This window comes from Parasteatoda tepidariorum, chromosome 7, assembly GCF_982258835.1.
Source record: "Parasteatoda tepidariorum strain Cologne lab strain chromosome 7, Ptep-v5.0, whole genome shotgun sequence".
Taxonomy (NCBI): Eukaryota; Metazoa; Arthropoda; class Arachnida; order Araneae; family Theridiidae; genus Parasteatoda; species Parasteatoda tepidariorum.
In genome coordinates this window covers 34,422,295-34,440,116 of record NC_141761.1, presented here as the reverse complement: position 1 = coordinate 34,440,116, position 17,822 = coordinate 34,422,295, and the positions used below count along the sequence as shown (strand labels likewise).

Below are 17,822 nucleotides of genomic sequence, written 5' to 3'. Positions count from 1 at the left end.
ATTATAAATCAACCTCAGGTGTATGTTGTTCGACCTCAGGTAATTATTTTTCAACCTCAGGTATCTAATTTTATGCTTGTAGAGGTATATATTTTTCAACCTGAGGCATGTCATTTTACTCTTCAGGTTATTTCAAATCTACCTCAGGTGTAATTTTTGATAGTTGGAAAGGTGATTTTTTACTAACGTAAGGTGTATTATTTTTCACCTCAAATATAAGTTTTTATGCTTGTAAAGGAAATTTTTTTAATCAAACTAAAATATGCCATTTTTCCCTTCAAGTTATATTTTTTTATGCTAATGCTGGTAATTAAATATAATTAAAATGTTTCTCCTTAGACTGCTAATTTTTAACCTAAAATATATATCTTTTCACTTGTAGAGGTATTTATCACTCTGATGGAGTTTTTAATGTTACACATTAGGTGGTAATTACTTATTAACTTTTTACGGTCTGTCTTAATTTTCACTGCTAATCCTGATGCTAAGAAACTATTTTCTAAACACATAGGCGGAATACGGATGAATCTTTCTTTCGAAAGAATTTTCGACTGATTTCCATGTATTGTGTGAAGAAAAGTAAAATGCAATGCAAAGAATATATCTTCCTTTAATTTTGAAATACAACCCATTGGAATGTATTCTTCCTCACACAATTCAAAATAGGAATTTTCACTTAACGCCTTTAATTTATAGTTTGTGAACCTTGTGCTAATTTGCAATTAAATAGTTCATAAAATTTATTAATCTTGAATTAACATGTAGAGTTGAATAATGTTAAGTATGCTGACTCATAAACCTTAAAAGAACATTTCAAATGTTTCTGTAATTTTAATAATTTCAATTAAACTATCGTGAAAAGAGGATACATTTGTTTCAGAAAAATGTGGGAACTCATTTATATAGAACAGGTGTTAAAGGCGCTAATTTTTTGTAAAAGCGAAATAACAGCAAATTTAAATAATTTAGCCAGCTTACAAATAAAAACTTTTATTAACAAAAAAAAATTAATTTTTCGTTCAAGAAATCAAAATTCTTGACAATTACTCTGCTTCTTCTGCAAGTTTGCTGTGCTTACGTTATTTGGAGCATTGGAACCTATAAATAAAAAATTTGAATTAGCGAGAGTCATATTTACATTGATAATGACAAATTTTAAAAGATTAGAATAATATTTTAAAGCTTATTTCGTTGCATAAATCACCTTTTATTATTATTTCTATTCAATTTTGAATAAATAAATGGTTTCTTTAGTAACAGCAGATGAATAATAATAATAATAATGACCTGCAAAACTCTCCTCCCAGTATATTTCAATTCTTTATTTTGACTGTTTAAACATATCACTTAAAAAAGCTAATTTTTCTATAAGATGCATATAAAAACTGCTGTAGAAATAACACGCTTATTGAAATTCTTAATTTTCCAATAATTCAACCGACCATTTTTAATTATGGATTGTTATGCTGATATTTAAATTTTTTTCTCAGCAAATTTTGAATAAATTCAATTACACTGGCCTGCTTGTTTAAATTTTTAGTCCAATTTCGCAAAAGAAATTGTACTAAAACCAATTCTCAATGCTGCTGATTCCGAAAATAATTGTCTATAATATTGTAAGGTTTTTAAAAACAAAAGGTCATTTTCAACCTTTTATTTAATGTGATCAAGAATCAATCATCTTTTAATAAAAGAATGTAGAACATCAATGTTTTGTGTTTTTCATGCCCCATCGAAATAAAAGCAACATTAAGTTTATATGTTTACTTGCCTGAGGGAATAATTTAAGATAATGCTATAAAATAATGTTTTCAAAAATCAAAGATCATACAAACTTTATCAGTAATTTTTTAGGTGAAAAGATTTCATTGAATCAAAGGAGAATAATTTACTTGTCTTTTTTCTTTTTGGTGTATATTTAGAGTTACTCCCAGGGGAAGGCTCTCCAGTTACTAGTCTCCACTTCCTCCTAGCTGCAGAGCACGTATTATTGACAGCCTTATTCAAACCTTGAAATTCTGGATGCCATTTACGGAGCAGCTCTGTAAAAGTTGCATGTTCAAGTTGAGTAAAATCAAGTTATATAAAAGTTGCATAGCAAGTTTCATTTGGAAATTTTCAGATGAGATTTTTTTTTAAGAAATTGAAGGAAATTGAAATATATATTTATATAACTTTGATAAGTTACTAATGTTGACAACAAAAATCCAGAGTCAATAATACTTTTAAACTTTTTTAACTACAATATAAGCAGATTAAGTATAGGTTCACCAAAATGATTTTAATATTTAATTGAAATAATAAAATTATTTTTTTGGAATAGCTGTCTCAGTAAATTTGTTTTATACAATATTCTTTGTGGATTAAAGATAAAAACTATTTTATTAGAGCACACTATTTATACGAAAAGTTTTCATGTTCTTTTAGTCTCTTTACGAGTCTTATTAAAAATAAATTGAAAATCATTCCAAAATATTAAACTGCATCATGTTGATCTAGAATAATATTCAAGATTTTGCCTTAGCGGACTAAAAACTAAAATAAAACTAAACACAGTGGCGCGACAGCCCATAGAGGGCCAAGGTCTACTGTGCCCATTTCAGTTTTCTTGACCTTGGTCTCTGGGATACAGGAGCAGATGTTCCGGTTAGGTGGTCAGCCGAACGCGGAACCCCCAGTGTTTAGTTCCCAAGCATGCTTGGTACTCATTTATCGACCCACTGAAGGGATGAAAGGCTGAGTCAACCTTGCCCGGCCCAAGGATCGAACCCAGGACCTGTGGCACGGAAGAGCGGGGCGTTGCCTTAGTGGACTAAACGGACAAAAAGTTTGAATTTTGCATGAGAATTTTTTAAGTGGATGCCAGTTTTCCTTTACCTATAGTTGCCTTTTTTCTAACTAACTTCAGATATTATTTAATAGGTGATACACATACAAATACTTTTAAGATACTCAACTAAACCAAGCTTATGTATAAAAGGGCAAGTAAACTTAAACTAGGCTGCATTAATTTCTTCGTAAAAATTTTAGTAACTTGTACTTGTCAGAATTCAATATGCTGTTGCTGGAATTATTATGGTGTTATTGAAGAAATGATTTCTGGTGAAAATATGCGTTCTCTTAATCTTAATTTTAATGTTGAACTAAGCCATATTACACAAGTAACTAATTCTGGCAACTTTAACTTAATTCCTGTGACAAATATATCTTCTGTTTGTATTTCCATCCAGTACGATGACACTGGAAAAATTTATTTTGCTAATGTGGTGAACAATCTAGAATTAGAATAACTTTTTTCTCTCTAGAGGCAATGTATATGTAAGTTCAGTAATCCCCGCTTATATATAATGTAATCGCTGCTAATATCAATCACTTATTATTACCGAAATTATTCGGTTCTGATTTTTTTTCATTGATATTATAGTTTTCTGTGATCCTTACATAATTTAATGTTATTAGAATTTAATTTTCAAAATTCTTTATTTATTAGCGTTATATTTTTATTTACTCTGCACATTTAAAAATAAAAAAAATTCTTTTCTTTCTCTGCGATAATGTTAGAATTTCCAATTTCTCATCATTTCTGGAGTTTAAAAACAAAATATTTTTCAGATTATGAAAATTTATGAAGTTTGCTTTATTAATTTGTGAGGGGGGTTAAAAAATTAGTTCACTAAAATTAGCTTGAATCTTATCTCATATTACATATATTTTTATTAAAAAAAATTTTCAGATTTTATTAGGAATTCTCATATATTTTTTAATGAAATTTGTTGATTTGATATGGTAAACTTGTTTCCTACCTTAGAATCACCTGTTAATAGTAAACATTAATTTAAAAAAATGAATATTTACTTCGAAAAACAGGATTGTTTTTTTTCTTCATGTTTGTAAATATATATTTTTATGAAAATGCAACTTTTGAAGAAATATTAAAATTTTTGTGTGATGCATTTACCCTGATTGCAATTTTTATTGTATATGTTTATTTTATTAGTTAAATATGTATGTTAGATTTTTGTTGAAGGCAACAAATATGCATTTCGTTCCTTACAATAGTATTGTTTATTTGTTTTATTACCTGCAATATATAGAAACTGTTAACTTTCAATTTTCAGTGATTTATTTATAAGAGAAATTATGAACCTTTTACTCAATCAGCTTGCATACTGCTACGTTAAAACATATACATTTAAGCAAAACAAAAAGAATAGTTATATTTGAATAAATTACAAACAATAAAATATACTGTGCGTAACCTGCTGTAACGATTCACCAGTAACGTTACCCTAAACAGCGACGAGAAATATTTAGATTGATCTGTCTTATTGCTAAGCCTACAACAATAGCCTCAAAGAATATCCTCCGACTTAAATAATGTAAGATCAGGACGCGTCTTTAAAACAAAAATAATGAAATTTAAGTTTGAAAGTTGAGGCATATTTGATTAAAAGTGACAAAGCTAAATTAATAAATGTCAAGCACACTTACCGAATTTTAAAGAAACTTTCGATTGTAAACACACACGCCATTTGCCGGCTAGCACGGAACTCTGGGAAGTGAGCTAGTTGATATGAAGTGTACTTTAAACAACCTTAAAACAACCTTAGGTATAAATAAAATGACTTCATACATCTCAATAAAGACCTCACTCTCTTTAGTTAAAAAAAATTATATTTTTTATACCTCGTAAATACCTCTTTTGTTACAAGTGTAAAAAAAACAACCTGGTGAACCTTAAAAACTGCCTCATGATTCTGGTTGATATGAAGTGAATTTTAAACAACCTCAAAATAAGCTTAGGTGTAAATAAAAGGACTTCATATACCTCAATAAATATCTCACTCTCGTTAGTTGAAATAAGGTCAATTTTTTTATACCTCAAAAATACCTCTTTTATTACAAGTATCAGAAAATCAACTTGATATACCTTAAAAATCACCTTATCAGTCTGGTTGATTTGAAGTGAATTTAAAACAACCTCAAAATAAGCTTAGGTATAAATAAAATGACTTCATATACCTCAATAAATATCTCACTCTTTTTAGTTGAAATAAGGTAAAAAATTTTACAACTCAAAAATACCTCTTTTGTTACAAATGTAAGAAAATAAACCTGGTATACCTTAAAAATCACCTTATAAGTCTGGATGATTTGAAGTGAATTTTAAACAACCTCAAGACAAGCTGAAGTATATATAAATCAACCTCGTACACCTTAATTACAACCTTTACGAGGTATAATTTTTATTTCTGTTTTCTCTGCAACCTTAAATATACCTCAAATATACCTCAAAACAACCTTAATACCTCAAAAATACCTCAAATCAACCTTAAATATACCTTAAATTTTCATAAGGGCAGTAACTAAGATGGCGGAAAACCCTCGCGGTTGCTTCACCTTGAAAGGAGTGGGCTAATGGGAGTGTCTTCTCCACTTACTCCTAGCTCCATGAAGTGAAGTCAACATTGCTTTCGTCATTCCAGTGAATAAATATGAATTCAGAACATACAGAATTGTAATAGTTATAGCATATTCTTCTTCGTTATAGAATAGTATATATTTCTGTATCCATATAATTCGGAAAACAACAATAAAAAATTATCCAAGTTACTTGAAATAGTGCCATTTGTGCTGATTCTTAATTAATTTAAATCGTTTTCTTGGTAAGTTTTTTTTAATTTTGAAAGAATAAGTTCAACTAGAATTCAGCTATTCTGTTTTTAGCTACATATTCAAATTCATATCAATTATAAAATTTTGCTGTGTAGTATGTTATCTAAAAGTAATGAAAGTATAAACTATGTATCTATTATTTGAGAATAAAGTTTTCAAACAAGGAACTTATCATTTTGGAATTCTCCGTGAATCACAAATCAGGTAAGTGCAATGATTTTTACAATAAAAAATTTGCTTGTAAATATTTTTTTTTTTCATTTGATGATGGTTCTCTACAGAATGGTTTTTTACGTCTGATTAAGAACTATAAGAATAATAAAAAAAGAAACAATATGAAAGTTTTTATTTCAATGTTAAGAATTCTTAAAATCGTTTTTTTTATCCTAAGAATTCTTTATTTTCCGTTTTTTAGTTTATAATTTTTTGATAAAAATTGTTCTCAAAATACTTTTGAAAAATTAAATGGTATAACATTATGTGTTTATGTATACTTCTTGTATATTCCAATGTTTGAAATAATATGATTCAGAAAAGTATGGAATAAAAATTCGGTATTTACGTATTAACGCCACCGCCGCTACAGATTTGGCGGTTTTTAAGTGCCGCCAATCTACACTTAAAATTTTTGCGACAATTCATAAAATAAAACACTTTATTTAAAATCAAAATAGTTAATCGGATTTCGGTGGAAAATGAGCCGATATAGAGTTTAGCATATATTCAAAACAATCATATCGCCATATGAACTCTGATGAATAAGATTCCAAATGAAATAACATTTCCAAAACGTACGTTTACCAAGATAAAGTTTTATGTTGTGGGAATTGGTACATTTTCGTTTTTTCAGTAAAATATTTCCCTCCTGAAAAAATAAAATTGCATCTTGTTTTGTTTTTGCAAATCCCAAAGACGAATATTCGTAGCACTAAAAATGGCGACAAAAAAGAATTGTTTTTTTGTTTTTGCTTCGTCAGCATTCTTTATTTTACGTTTCTTAGTTTCTAAATAATGATTTTTATTGAAACTTGAAATTTTTTGATAAAAATTGTTGTCAAAAAACGTTGCTTACAAAATTAAATTTCATAAAATTATGAGTCTTATGTATACTTTTTGTTCATTTTAATTTTTGAACTAATATGATTCTTAAAACTATAGAATGTAAAGTTTAAATGGGCCTTTCATGTTATATCATTAAATTTAACAATACTATTTCTCGGGCATTAGGTTTTAACTCTTATAAGAATATACATATTTTTTTCTGTTAATGTACAAATATTTTTCCGATGTGTTTTGGATATTCCTTCTCTAATAAAAAGAGATACCATTTTGTTTTCGGTTGTACAAGAAAGAATATCAAGCATTTTTCTTTTTTAAATTTAATAAGCCACATTAAAGAAGGAACGATGCAATGCTACACGCTACATTAACGACGTCTCCAGAGTAACTGAATGACGGTTCATATGGAAATCGCAGGTAAGCGTCTCATACAATAACGCCCCCTATAGTTCGTTGCGATCGCGAATCACACTTATATAAAAACATTCAAAGTATGAATTTTAGAAAATTTTGTTAAGAAAAATGTATTTGATTTTAAATCTGTTATTATTTTTTAATTTTAAAAATATATCTATTTTTTCTCAAACTTTTAGCAAATATAATTATAAGTGAATCAATTAACTTATAATAAACACAATAATGCAAACAAATATTACAAACTAAATTCTTGAAGAAATATCAAAAATTGTAATAAATAGATATTTTATTTTAGATTACGTAATTCGCGATCGCAACGAACTATAGGGGGCGTTGTTGTATGAGACGCTTACCTGCGATTTCTATATGAACCGTCATTCAGTTACTCTGGAGACGTCGTTAATGTAGCGTGTAGCATTGCATCGTTCCTTCTTTAATGTGGCTTATTAAATTTAAAAAAGAAAAATGCTTGATCTTCTTTCTTGTACAACCGAAAACAAAATGGTATCTCTTTTTATTAGAGAAGGAACATCCAAAACACATCGGAAAAATATTTGTACATATGTACAAATATACAAAGAATATACATATTTTTTTCTGTTAATATTAACAGAAAAAAATATGTATATTCTTATAAGAGTTAAAACCTAATGCCCGAGAAATAGTATTACTAAATTTAATGATATAACATGAAAGGCCCATTTAAACTTTACATTCTATAGTTTTAAGAATCATATTAGTTCAAAAATTAAAATGAACAAAAAGTATACATAAGCCTCATAATTTTATGAAATTTAATTTTGTAAACAAGGTTTTTTGACAACAATTTTTATCAAACAATTTCAAGTTTCAATAAAAATCATTATTTAGAAACTAAGAAACGTAAAATAAAGAATGCTGACGAAACAAAAACAAAAAAAAAAAAAAACAATTCTTTTTTGTCGCCATTTTTAGTGCTACGAATATTCGTCTTTGGGATTTGCCAAAAACAAAACAAGATGCAATTTTATTTTTTCAGGAGGGATATATTTTACCGAAAAAACGAAAATGTACCAATTCCCACAACATAAAACTTTATCTTGGTAAACGTACGTTTTGGAAATGTTATTTCATTTGGAATCTTATTCATCAGAGTTCATATGGCGATATGATTGTTTTGAATATATGCTAAACTCTATATCGGCTCATTTTCCACCGAAATCCGATTAACTATTTTGATTTTAAATAAAGTGTTTTATTTTATGAATTGTCGCAAAAATTTTAAGTGTAGATTGGCGGCACTTAAAAACAGCCAAATCTGTAGCGGCGGTGGCGTTAATACTTAAGTACCCAATTTTTATTCCATACTTTTCTGAATCATATTATTTCAAACATTGGAATATACAAGAAGTATATATAAACACATAATGTTATACCATTTAATTTTTCAAAAGCATTTTGAGAACAATTTTTATCAAAAAATTATAAACTAAAAAACGGAAAATAAAGAATTCTTAGGATAAAAAAAACGATTTTAAGAATTCTTAACATTGAAATAAAAACTTTCATATTGTTTCTTTTTTTATTATTCTTATAGTTCTTAATCAGACGTAAAAAACCATTCTGTAGAGAACCATCATCAAATGAAAAAAAAAATATTTACAAGCAAATTTTTTATTGTAAAAATCATTGCACTTACCTGATTTATGATTCACGGAGAATTCCAAAATGATAAGTTCCTTGTTTGAAAACTTTATTCTCAAATAATAGATACATAGTTTATACCTTCATTACTTTTAGATAACATACTACACAGCAAAATTTTATAATTGATATGAATTTGAATATGTAGCTAAAAACAGAATAGCTGAATTCTAGTTGAACTTATTCTTTCAAAATTAAAAAAAACTTACCAAGAAAACGATTTAAATTAATTAAGAATCAGCACAAATGGCACTATTTCAAGTAACTTGGATAATTTTTTATTGTTGTTTTCCGAATTATATGGATACAGAAATATATACTATTCTATAACGAAGAAGAATATGCTATAACTATTACAATTCTGTATGTTCTGAATTCATATTTATTCACTGGAATGACGAAAGCAATGTTGACTTCACTTTAATTCGTAATGAATTGAAGACAGAAGAAATGCATTTTACCTTAATACACTCATCTGTAACAGTATCCGAAATCGGAAGTCATCAGTTGCAAGTTTGTTGATAATAGAAATTAAAAATTATTGAGGAATTTTTCTTCAAATGTTTGGCGTGTTCTGTTCCTGAAAGATTTACTAATATTCTGGAGATTTTTTTCAAGTTCTTCGGCCTTTTCCTTAGGGAAATTTTGTTTCTTATTTGCTGCTAAAAAATGGCGTCTGATTCAGTCAATGACTTTGATGGAACTAAATGAAAACGTGATAAATTAATGTCCGATATTTACAGGCTCCCGCTAGACGGCGTACTCGAGCGTTGCGATCGCGAATTGTTAAATGAATGGAGAATTCATCCCCATTCCCTATCAGAAAAAACGCACCCCTCTGGGAACTGTGGGAAAGAGGTCACGACCTCCTAGCTAAAGGAGACCGATTAAAAGATAGACAAAAGACATTGGTCACTTTCTCATAACAATCGATACACGATGTCTCTTTCTAGCGGCAAGTTCCAAACCTTGGTTCGAGGGTTGGGATTCCCTTTACCGCTCTCTTCGGGGGAAAGGATTTTGTTATACTATCGGTTACTACCACGGTATACTACCACGTTCGAAGGCTGCGAGTTTAGACGTCCCGTACTTTACTTACATAGCACTAGAGCTGCACAATGGCCATTGTGCAGCTCTAGTGCTATGTCATCAATAGCCCGATCTATTGATGACTGTCTGGAAAACATCCCTGAGGATGATACGAAAACATGCTATTTCAATTTTGAGCCTTCCTCCTTCCTCTGCTTTGGTAGCCCGATGACCTGACGCGAAATCGAGCCCTTTACGGTAGAACAGTTTAACGAGGATTGATACCGCGCATCCTCTTCCCCTACGCAGGATGACCACAGTGGTCATCCATCCACTTCTTGACTACAGCCAGACGCCAGTGATACTTGACTTCGTTGTTCTACTGGGAATCGTGACTTTACGGTCAATCCACTGCGGGACCAATAAAGATAGAAACCCAACGGATAGCGTTTTCAATATAAATATAAACAACAACAACTCTTGACTTGCTCGAGCTCTTAACCTGCTCTACTTCCGGTTAGAAAGTATCAAGCTGCTTACTAACTACAGCTTATTCTGTGAGGTGATATTTTCAAACAGATAATTTTGTTTTGAATAAAATAAATAAATTATATAATTTCTGAGCTCAAATCTGTTGTATTTCATTAGATATTAATAATATTAAGTATTTCTGGGGTGTTTGAAATGAAAATTTGTTTTAGTTATTTAGAAGGTGAAAAAAGGTGTTATGGTTGCTAGATTCAGAAAGAACTCGCTTTTTGCAGTTTTGATTTGGTCTCTTTTACTTGTCTATTACTGTTTGTTCTTGTAGTGCAGGCCGTGCCCCATCAAACGTTAGTGTTAGCATATTGTTCGAGCAGCGAGATTATGTACATTTTACAAATTATCATTTTGGTTTAAATTTCGATTGTATGTTCATTGTTACCAACGTTGGTATGTTGCTAGCAAGGAAAAAGGAGTTTTATAACAATTCTTTTCTCAAATGACAATTCTTATGTCTTTAAATGACAGGTCTTCAAAGGGCGAATCTTTAAAACGATTCAACTTTTAAATACAAATAATAAATAAGGTAACAAATACAAATACTATACACAAGAAAAAGAGTCTCAAAGCACAATGATCACGTAGTGAGCCAAATGGCTTCAAAACACACCAAAAACAGTAACCCGGAAGTCTAGGCTGTGAAGAACTTGTAGCGCTCCCCAGTGTGGAAAACACTTGTAGTGAACAATTGGCGATCGCAACACGCAAATACGCCATCTGGGGAGAGGCCGATTTCATGCCTTTAGTCCTTCTCCCTTCCCTCTCGGTCATGCCTTTAGTCCTTCTCCCTTCCCTCGAGTGGACTAACCGTTAAGACATGGTTCCCAGCAGATCACCGAAGTCAAGCATCAATGGCTGCGGTCAGTGTGCGGGTGGGTGACCACTTGGATCAGTCAGCGTAGGGGCCGAGGGTGTGCGGTATTGGTTCTGTGGCGTAACTACTACTATAAATATTGAATACCAAATCAACAAGGCATGCTAACTTGATTCTGTCAAGAGGTACCTTTTGATAGATGAAGGTTGACATAGTCGTTTTAACATAACTCTCTTCAATGGTGACCTGCGGACGTGATATGAACTCGCTGGCATGATGGATGGTCCACATTAAACAGTTGATTTGCTAAATATAAGCTGCTCAAAGTAAAAAAAGTGAAGAAATGAACAAAAAAAATGAAGAAAAATTATAATGAGCAAAAATTAATATAAATAAATAAACAGCATGAATCAACTAGTGGAATCTGTTAATCGAATTCTATCACAGATAAAATTCTGGAAGGGGAGTAATGTGGCGTAACTACCACTATAAATATTAAATACCAATTCACTAGTGTACTAGTGCATTGGTATTATATAAGACATGTTAACTTGATTCTATCACGAGGTACCTTTTGATAGATAAAGGTTGACATAGTCGTTTTAACATAACTCCCTTCAGTCCTCGTTAAACTGTGCTACCGTAAAGTGCTCGACTTCGCGTGCAGGTCGTCGGGCTACCGAAGCGGGGGTGCCATCCCCTCTGCAGAAGATCAAAATTGCGATATCATGTCTTCGGATCATCCTCAGGGATGCTTCCCAGACCGTCGCCAATAGCCCATTGCGCAGTTCTAGTGCAACGTAAATGAACAACATCAACATACCTTCCCTCTCCTCCTTTTTTCAGTTGTATAGGAATGTACTACGATATTTTCCCTTTTCTTAATATTTTTCCTTTTTATTTAATAAAAATATTTTTTTAAATTTCCGTGATACTTTTCTTTAGAGCTATGTTTAGTGTTGTTTTCAGATCCCTATAGTTTTACAAGTTAAAAGATTTTTATCTATATGAAAATCACGAGAGAAACTAACGTACTTCCTTCGTCTATGACATTCCACACGCTAATGGGAGAAGCATGTGAAGTATTGCCATAGGTAGAGAGTTCTGCTCCACGCCGCCTGTAGCCCATTTTGTTAAAACAGTTGTTTCGGATTATAAAATTAAGTTTTCATGTAATGGCAATTCAGTTCCAGCGCGGCGAAACCGAAAGTGAAATTTATTTTTTATCAGATGTTGGATTTGTTTTTCGTCAAATTAACTTTGAAAATTATTACTAAGTGAATTATATTTTCTTCCTCTAAAAATGCATCTGCAGATGTTATAATTCCCCTAATCATCTTTGACTTGTAGTTTACATAAATTTTAATTAGTGCCACATATTGTGCTTTTGCGTTTTGCTTTGATAGAAATACTGTGTAACGTGCATTAATATTCTTTAATTTAATGAGTTATTCGCATTTTTTTTATAAATAAATGACAATGAACAGTGACAGCGGAAGTCCATAAGTGTCACTAAGTCGAAATGCATGTTTCCGCATTAAAAATTAGGGAATTTTCCCTTTCTTTGTCTTGAAATTCTTATATCTGTGTAAGTTTTTTTAATCTGTTTTGCTATGTTTATTTTAAATGTTTATCATTATGAATTTTAAAAATATTTATAAAGTTTACTAGCTTTCTTTCGCTTAAGATTTGTATAGTATATTTCCGCTTAAGATTCCATAGACAGATTACTCATTCATGTTCTGCTTGTTCCAATAATGTGAGTTATGGTATTACCTGATTTACTGTAAATAATGAGAACTGGCTAAAAAAGTCATATGCATTAATTTTTTACAGCAACCTGGAACTGTCTATTTTCTTAAAGTGTTTAAAAAAAGAAAAATGAGAATGTTTTGCACTTTTTATACTGGGGATAGCAGGCGATAAACTACAGATTCTCTTACCAATTTATAAATGTAATTTTTTATGATGATCGATATTAACATTAGTACAAATATCTGCAGAACATTTTAGAGTTTTCTGAAAAATTTGCATTGTGCACATGCATCATGCCTTTGAATGGTAAACAAAAAAAAATAAAGTAGCATAAAGTTTAATTTTAAACTTATATCTTAAATGTACATAAATAACATTTAATATATTAGTTAAAATCCAATTATAATTAGAGATATTTTGAATGGAAAATTAAATTTATTAAACAAAAGATTGTTGATAATACTGCATGTAGAAAGGTGGAAATTATTATTAAGGTTTTAGGAAGGCAAAGAGATTTTAATTGTACGAGTATACTATTGTGAGCTAAAACAAAAAGTTTTTTTTCTTATTTATTCAAACTTTTTTATTGACCTGTTTTGTCAATTGATGTGTCATTTGAAGCATTAATTTACTTTAAAACAGGAAGTAAATTCACTCTCTTTTTATGTTACTGATAATGACAACTTATTAAATTGAATTTTTGTAAAATTTGAAGATTTATGGAATTCAATACTTTCTGGTTGGTCAAGTGAAATTAAATTCACTCTTTTTTTTAAAGCAAAATGGCCATTTAGCTTTATAAGAATCACAATGGCCATTACAGTCTTATATTGAATTGATTTTATATGTTTATTAGATAAGTCTTCACTTCAAATTTTGCTTTCAGAATTAAAATTAAAGCATTTAGAAAAGAAGTCTCCAAAAGAAAAAAAAGGATAGGAAATTATTTGTGCTATTAATCAGAAGATAAATTTTTTAACCCTTAATATATATATTTATCAAGTTCCATTTCTCGACAGATAAAAAATCATTAAACATAAAAAGACTTATAGCAGAAATCAGAGATTTTAATTTGATGTCTAGAATTATTTAAATTGTCAATAAGAACAATTTGTGTAATTTTTTGTTCAAATTTTTTTTAGTTATTGTAAACCATAAATCTGATTTTTGATGCATCATAAAACAGACTTGTTATTACATGAAAAGTAGTGTATAGGCGGGAGTATTCAATATATTGGTCCCAAGTCTATACTTGGAGGGTTAAAAAAGCTTGTTCTTTTTATTATTGATATTTATTTATTATTTACTGTAATAATTCTGTTATGAATTAAGTAATCATGAAGGATATTTCTGTATCGTGATCTGCCACGCTAACTACAATCATCTAAGCATCAAATTGATTTGAAGCGGGAAAATTTTCAGGCGTTTGCCCGGAGAAGACTACTAGTTATACCCATTGAGTTGATCCCTTTCTGTGATGTTTTTTTTTCTTCTTTAAGTTTCCGCTGCAAGGAAGTTGCCAAGGCTTGGCGAATCTGCCATAGATCAGGATTCGGAAATCTTCCTTAATCAAGTACAACTATATAAAAATCATTAAAAATAATTTTAAATATCACAATTTTGTTTGAAAATGTTTTTGCTATTAAATTATGAGTTCTTTTTATATAGTCCTGATTGGAAAGATTTTGCTCCTTATCGTAAATTTAAGTGTTATGACACTTCTTTCTAAACCTTAGAAGCTAAATAATATTTTATTTTGAATGTTAGTAAAGTTTTACTAAAACTTTTAGGGGGTAGTATAGGTTCTAGAGAACTATTATACCAATATTTTTCATTCCAATGTTTTCTTTTTGCATTAATTGTTAAACAAGAGGTATTTGTTACTTAGATTTTTACTAATGTTTTCTGTTTAATAATGTGATTTTTTTTTTCAGGTTTTCTCATTCTGATACAATGGATAAGAAGTCATTTCTACAAAGATTGTCCGAATCTAATATAAATTCTTTTAATTATGTAATTGAAAAGGGAGCTCGTGATTGTTGTATGGTTAGTATTCATTTTTACATTAACCTATTAAAATTATTTATTAGAAATTCTTTTCTTTTTGCATAATGTGGTTTTTTTTTAAAGATAAGGAATATTATTTTTAATACCATAAATATACTTCTATTCTATAATTTAACTACGTACATTAAATAAATAATGGAAACTGGGGTTAGTTGATCTATTGTACAACTGATATTTCTTTACTCTGAAATTACAATCTCTGCAGAATCCAAATCATGAAAGGGAAACTCTGTTTTGTTTTGCTCATTCCTTCTAGAAAATTTCTTTTTGGTGCAGGTGTTATTATATCTTCTTTTTCCAATCATTTTTATTTCTTCATATTTATGTTAACTATTATTTTGTCAACAACGAAATGGCTCCCATATAAAATAAGAACAGCAGATGTATTAGATCTAACATTTGACTTTTGGAATTCAGACTTTAATTAATAATGAGTGAAATACAATATATGTAATGGAATATATATAATATACATGATTTCAATGAGATATATGTAATTCATTTTACAATCTTATTTGTTGTAGATATAAATTAAAATAATAATTTTCTTTATTTTTTATGCTATTTAAACAGAAATAATAAATTGTTCATTTTTTTATTATCTAACAAACAAATAGGATATTGATCCTGTCTTGACTGATACTACGCCCTCTGTGAAAATATCTATTTGTGTAAGTATATTTGAGTCATTGTAAAAATAAAATAAAAATTCTTCAAAATTTATTGTTTTCAAATAAGTTAGTAAAAGCTAATGTTTGTGTTCATTGAATATTTTTCCATAACAGATGTTATCTAACAAACAAATAGGATATGTAGTACTTACAATGAGCTCTTTTTTTTTTTTTTACCCGAACTTGTTAAAGAAATATGCAACTTCAGATAAATTTCGAGAAAAAAAATTCCAAGATAACTTTGGCAGCAAATGCACCTGCACAAAATTGCACTTAAAAATAAATTATATCTGGTAAACTTGTTCCTAACTTAATTTTTTTTTTTTTTTTTTTTTTGAAAATACTGAGTGTTGCCCATTTATTTTTTTAAATATTTTAGAGAAATAAAGAAAAATGCTGCGTAAAACAAAATTTTCGAAGCAATGGAAAATTCTGTAATTTTAGCCCTTTGTTTCTCTTGTAAAATGTCCTGATTTTTATTTTGAACCTCTACAAAGGCTGGGTAATTCTATTTGGTTTCTTTTGATAACTGAATTTAGTTCAAGAAAGCTCATCTTAATTACTAATGGTGTCATGCGATTTTTTTTTTCCACTTACATCTAACACATTTTCAGTTCGAATAATTAAAATTCAGCACAATAAATTAAATGTTTTTATCTTTGCTGGTTATTCGCACGTGCCATTTATGCTTGAATGCATTTTTTTTTGTAAGATGTTTTTCTATTTAGAATTGGTAAAAAGTAATGATTCTTGTGAGTGATAAAAAATGCATCAGTATTATTTATTTCCTTAATATTCTATTCATCTTAATATACTAATCATCTTTATTTTTAATTTATAGTATGAATTAAAGAAAAGCATTTTCAAACTTTCACTCATATTAGTTTCAAATGTTTATTTATATATATATGTGTGTGTATATATTTATAGTCTCTTCTATCCATTGCCAATGAAGAAAAGTCAGCAAAAATTGAATTCTCTCTTTGACTCATGACCTAATTCTTGAACTTAATTCTTTGGTACATTTTGCAGTAACATATTACTTTAAATTTATGATTTATTTTTTGCTACTGCCAATATGTAGAAACAAATTTAGCTTTTTTCCAAGGTTACATTTGACAGTTGTATAACAAAATCTTTTCAGGATGCTGAAGTGAAGGCCTTGTCAGCTCCTATGTCACTTCGTAAGCATAAAAAAATTATCTTTCCATCTGAAGTAAGTGTTATTCATTCACTTTTAAGTTAGTTAAATATTAATTTAGACATACTTTAAAAACATAATAATTTTAGGCTCGCATGAGGAAATGTACTTACTATGCGGAACTCCATCTTCATTTACTCTTTGAATCAAATGATGAATCTGTTCAAACAAAAAGAATATTTTTTATTCCATTAATGCTAAAAGTAAGTTACTTACATGTAGTTATAGCAATAAATAATTAATATTACCTTGTAAATAAATAATATTACCTGGTTACCATAATATGTAAATAATATTATGGTAACCAGAAATAGGAAGAAGAAAAAAAAAATTTCAAAATATTTTTCATCTTGTTAAGTTTAGAGACTTAATATAGGCAGTTTAAAATTAAAATACTTCTTATTATTTCGCAAACATAGGCTTGATTGTATTATGAACTTTCTAGACTTTGCAGTAGTATATTCACTTGGCTTTTTTTAATATTATTAGTAGTACTAGTAATATCTCAATTTCATTTTATTGTTAGCATTCACTTAAATAAAATATCACTGAGCAAGGAGAAATTCCGTTTTGGTTGATACCAAATGAAAAGTTTAGTATATATGTAATGTAAATTTTCTTGAAGTTAATAAGAAGAAGGAAATTTTTATTAATTCATTAATTTCTGTCCTTTTTTTTTTTTTCAAATGAACAAAATCCTTTATTCATAAAAATTGAAATTATATTTTTATTAACATATTGATAACAATATCAGTATTTTTATAAAATATATTATTAAACAGGTTTAAGTACTAAGCTAAAAGTGTCAAAATTTTAGATCTTAATTTTAAATGTTTATCTGACCAATGCATGGTAACCATCGTGAAGAAATCTCAACTTTCTTGATATTTAAGAAAAAATTCTCTTG

At 29.0% G+C, this 17,822-nt stretch overlaps 1 protein-coding gene and 1 long non-coding RNA gene across 3 annotated transcripts in view; one reads left to right on the top strand and one right to left on the bottom strand.

The window, feature by feature from the left end:
- Window positions 1-974: 974 nt before the first annotated feature.
- On the bottom strand, window positions 975-4,651 carry LOC147806996 (uncharacterized). The gene is made up of 3 exons (XR_015435436.1): window positions 4,492-4,651; window positions 1,893-2,042; window positions 975-1,098 (listed from the first exon to the last, which is right to left on the bottom strand). It is a non-coding gene; the product is annotated as an uncharacterized LOC147806996 (long non-coding RNA).
- A 7,683-nt stretch (window positions 4,652-12,334) lies between these two features.
- LOC107441938 (DNA-directed RNA polymerase I subunit RPA2) overlaps window positions 12,335-17,822 on the top strand; it is a 79,620-nt gene continuing 74,132 nt past the window's right edge. For both annotated transcript variants that reach the window (XM_043048096.3, XM_043048094.3), the window contains exons 1-5: window positions 12,335-12,809; window positions 14,911-15,022; window positions 15,661-15,714; window positions 16,859-16,930; window positions 17,005-17,118. In XM_043048096.3, the coding sequence (XP_042904030.2) occupies window positions 14,930-15,022; window positions 15,661-15,714; window positions 16,859-16,930; window positions 17,005-17,118 (333 nt within the window). In that variant the 5' untranslated portion in view covers window positions 12,335-12,809; window positions 14,911-14,929. The remainder of the gene's footprint in view (window positions 12,810-14,910; window positions 15,023-15,660; window positions 15,715-16,858; window positions 16,931-17,004; window positions 17,119-17,822) is intronic.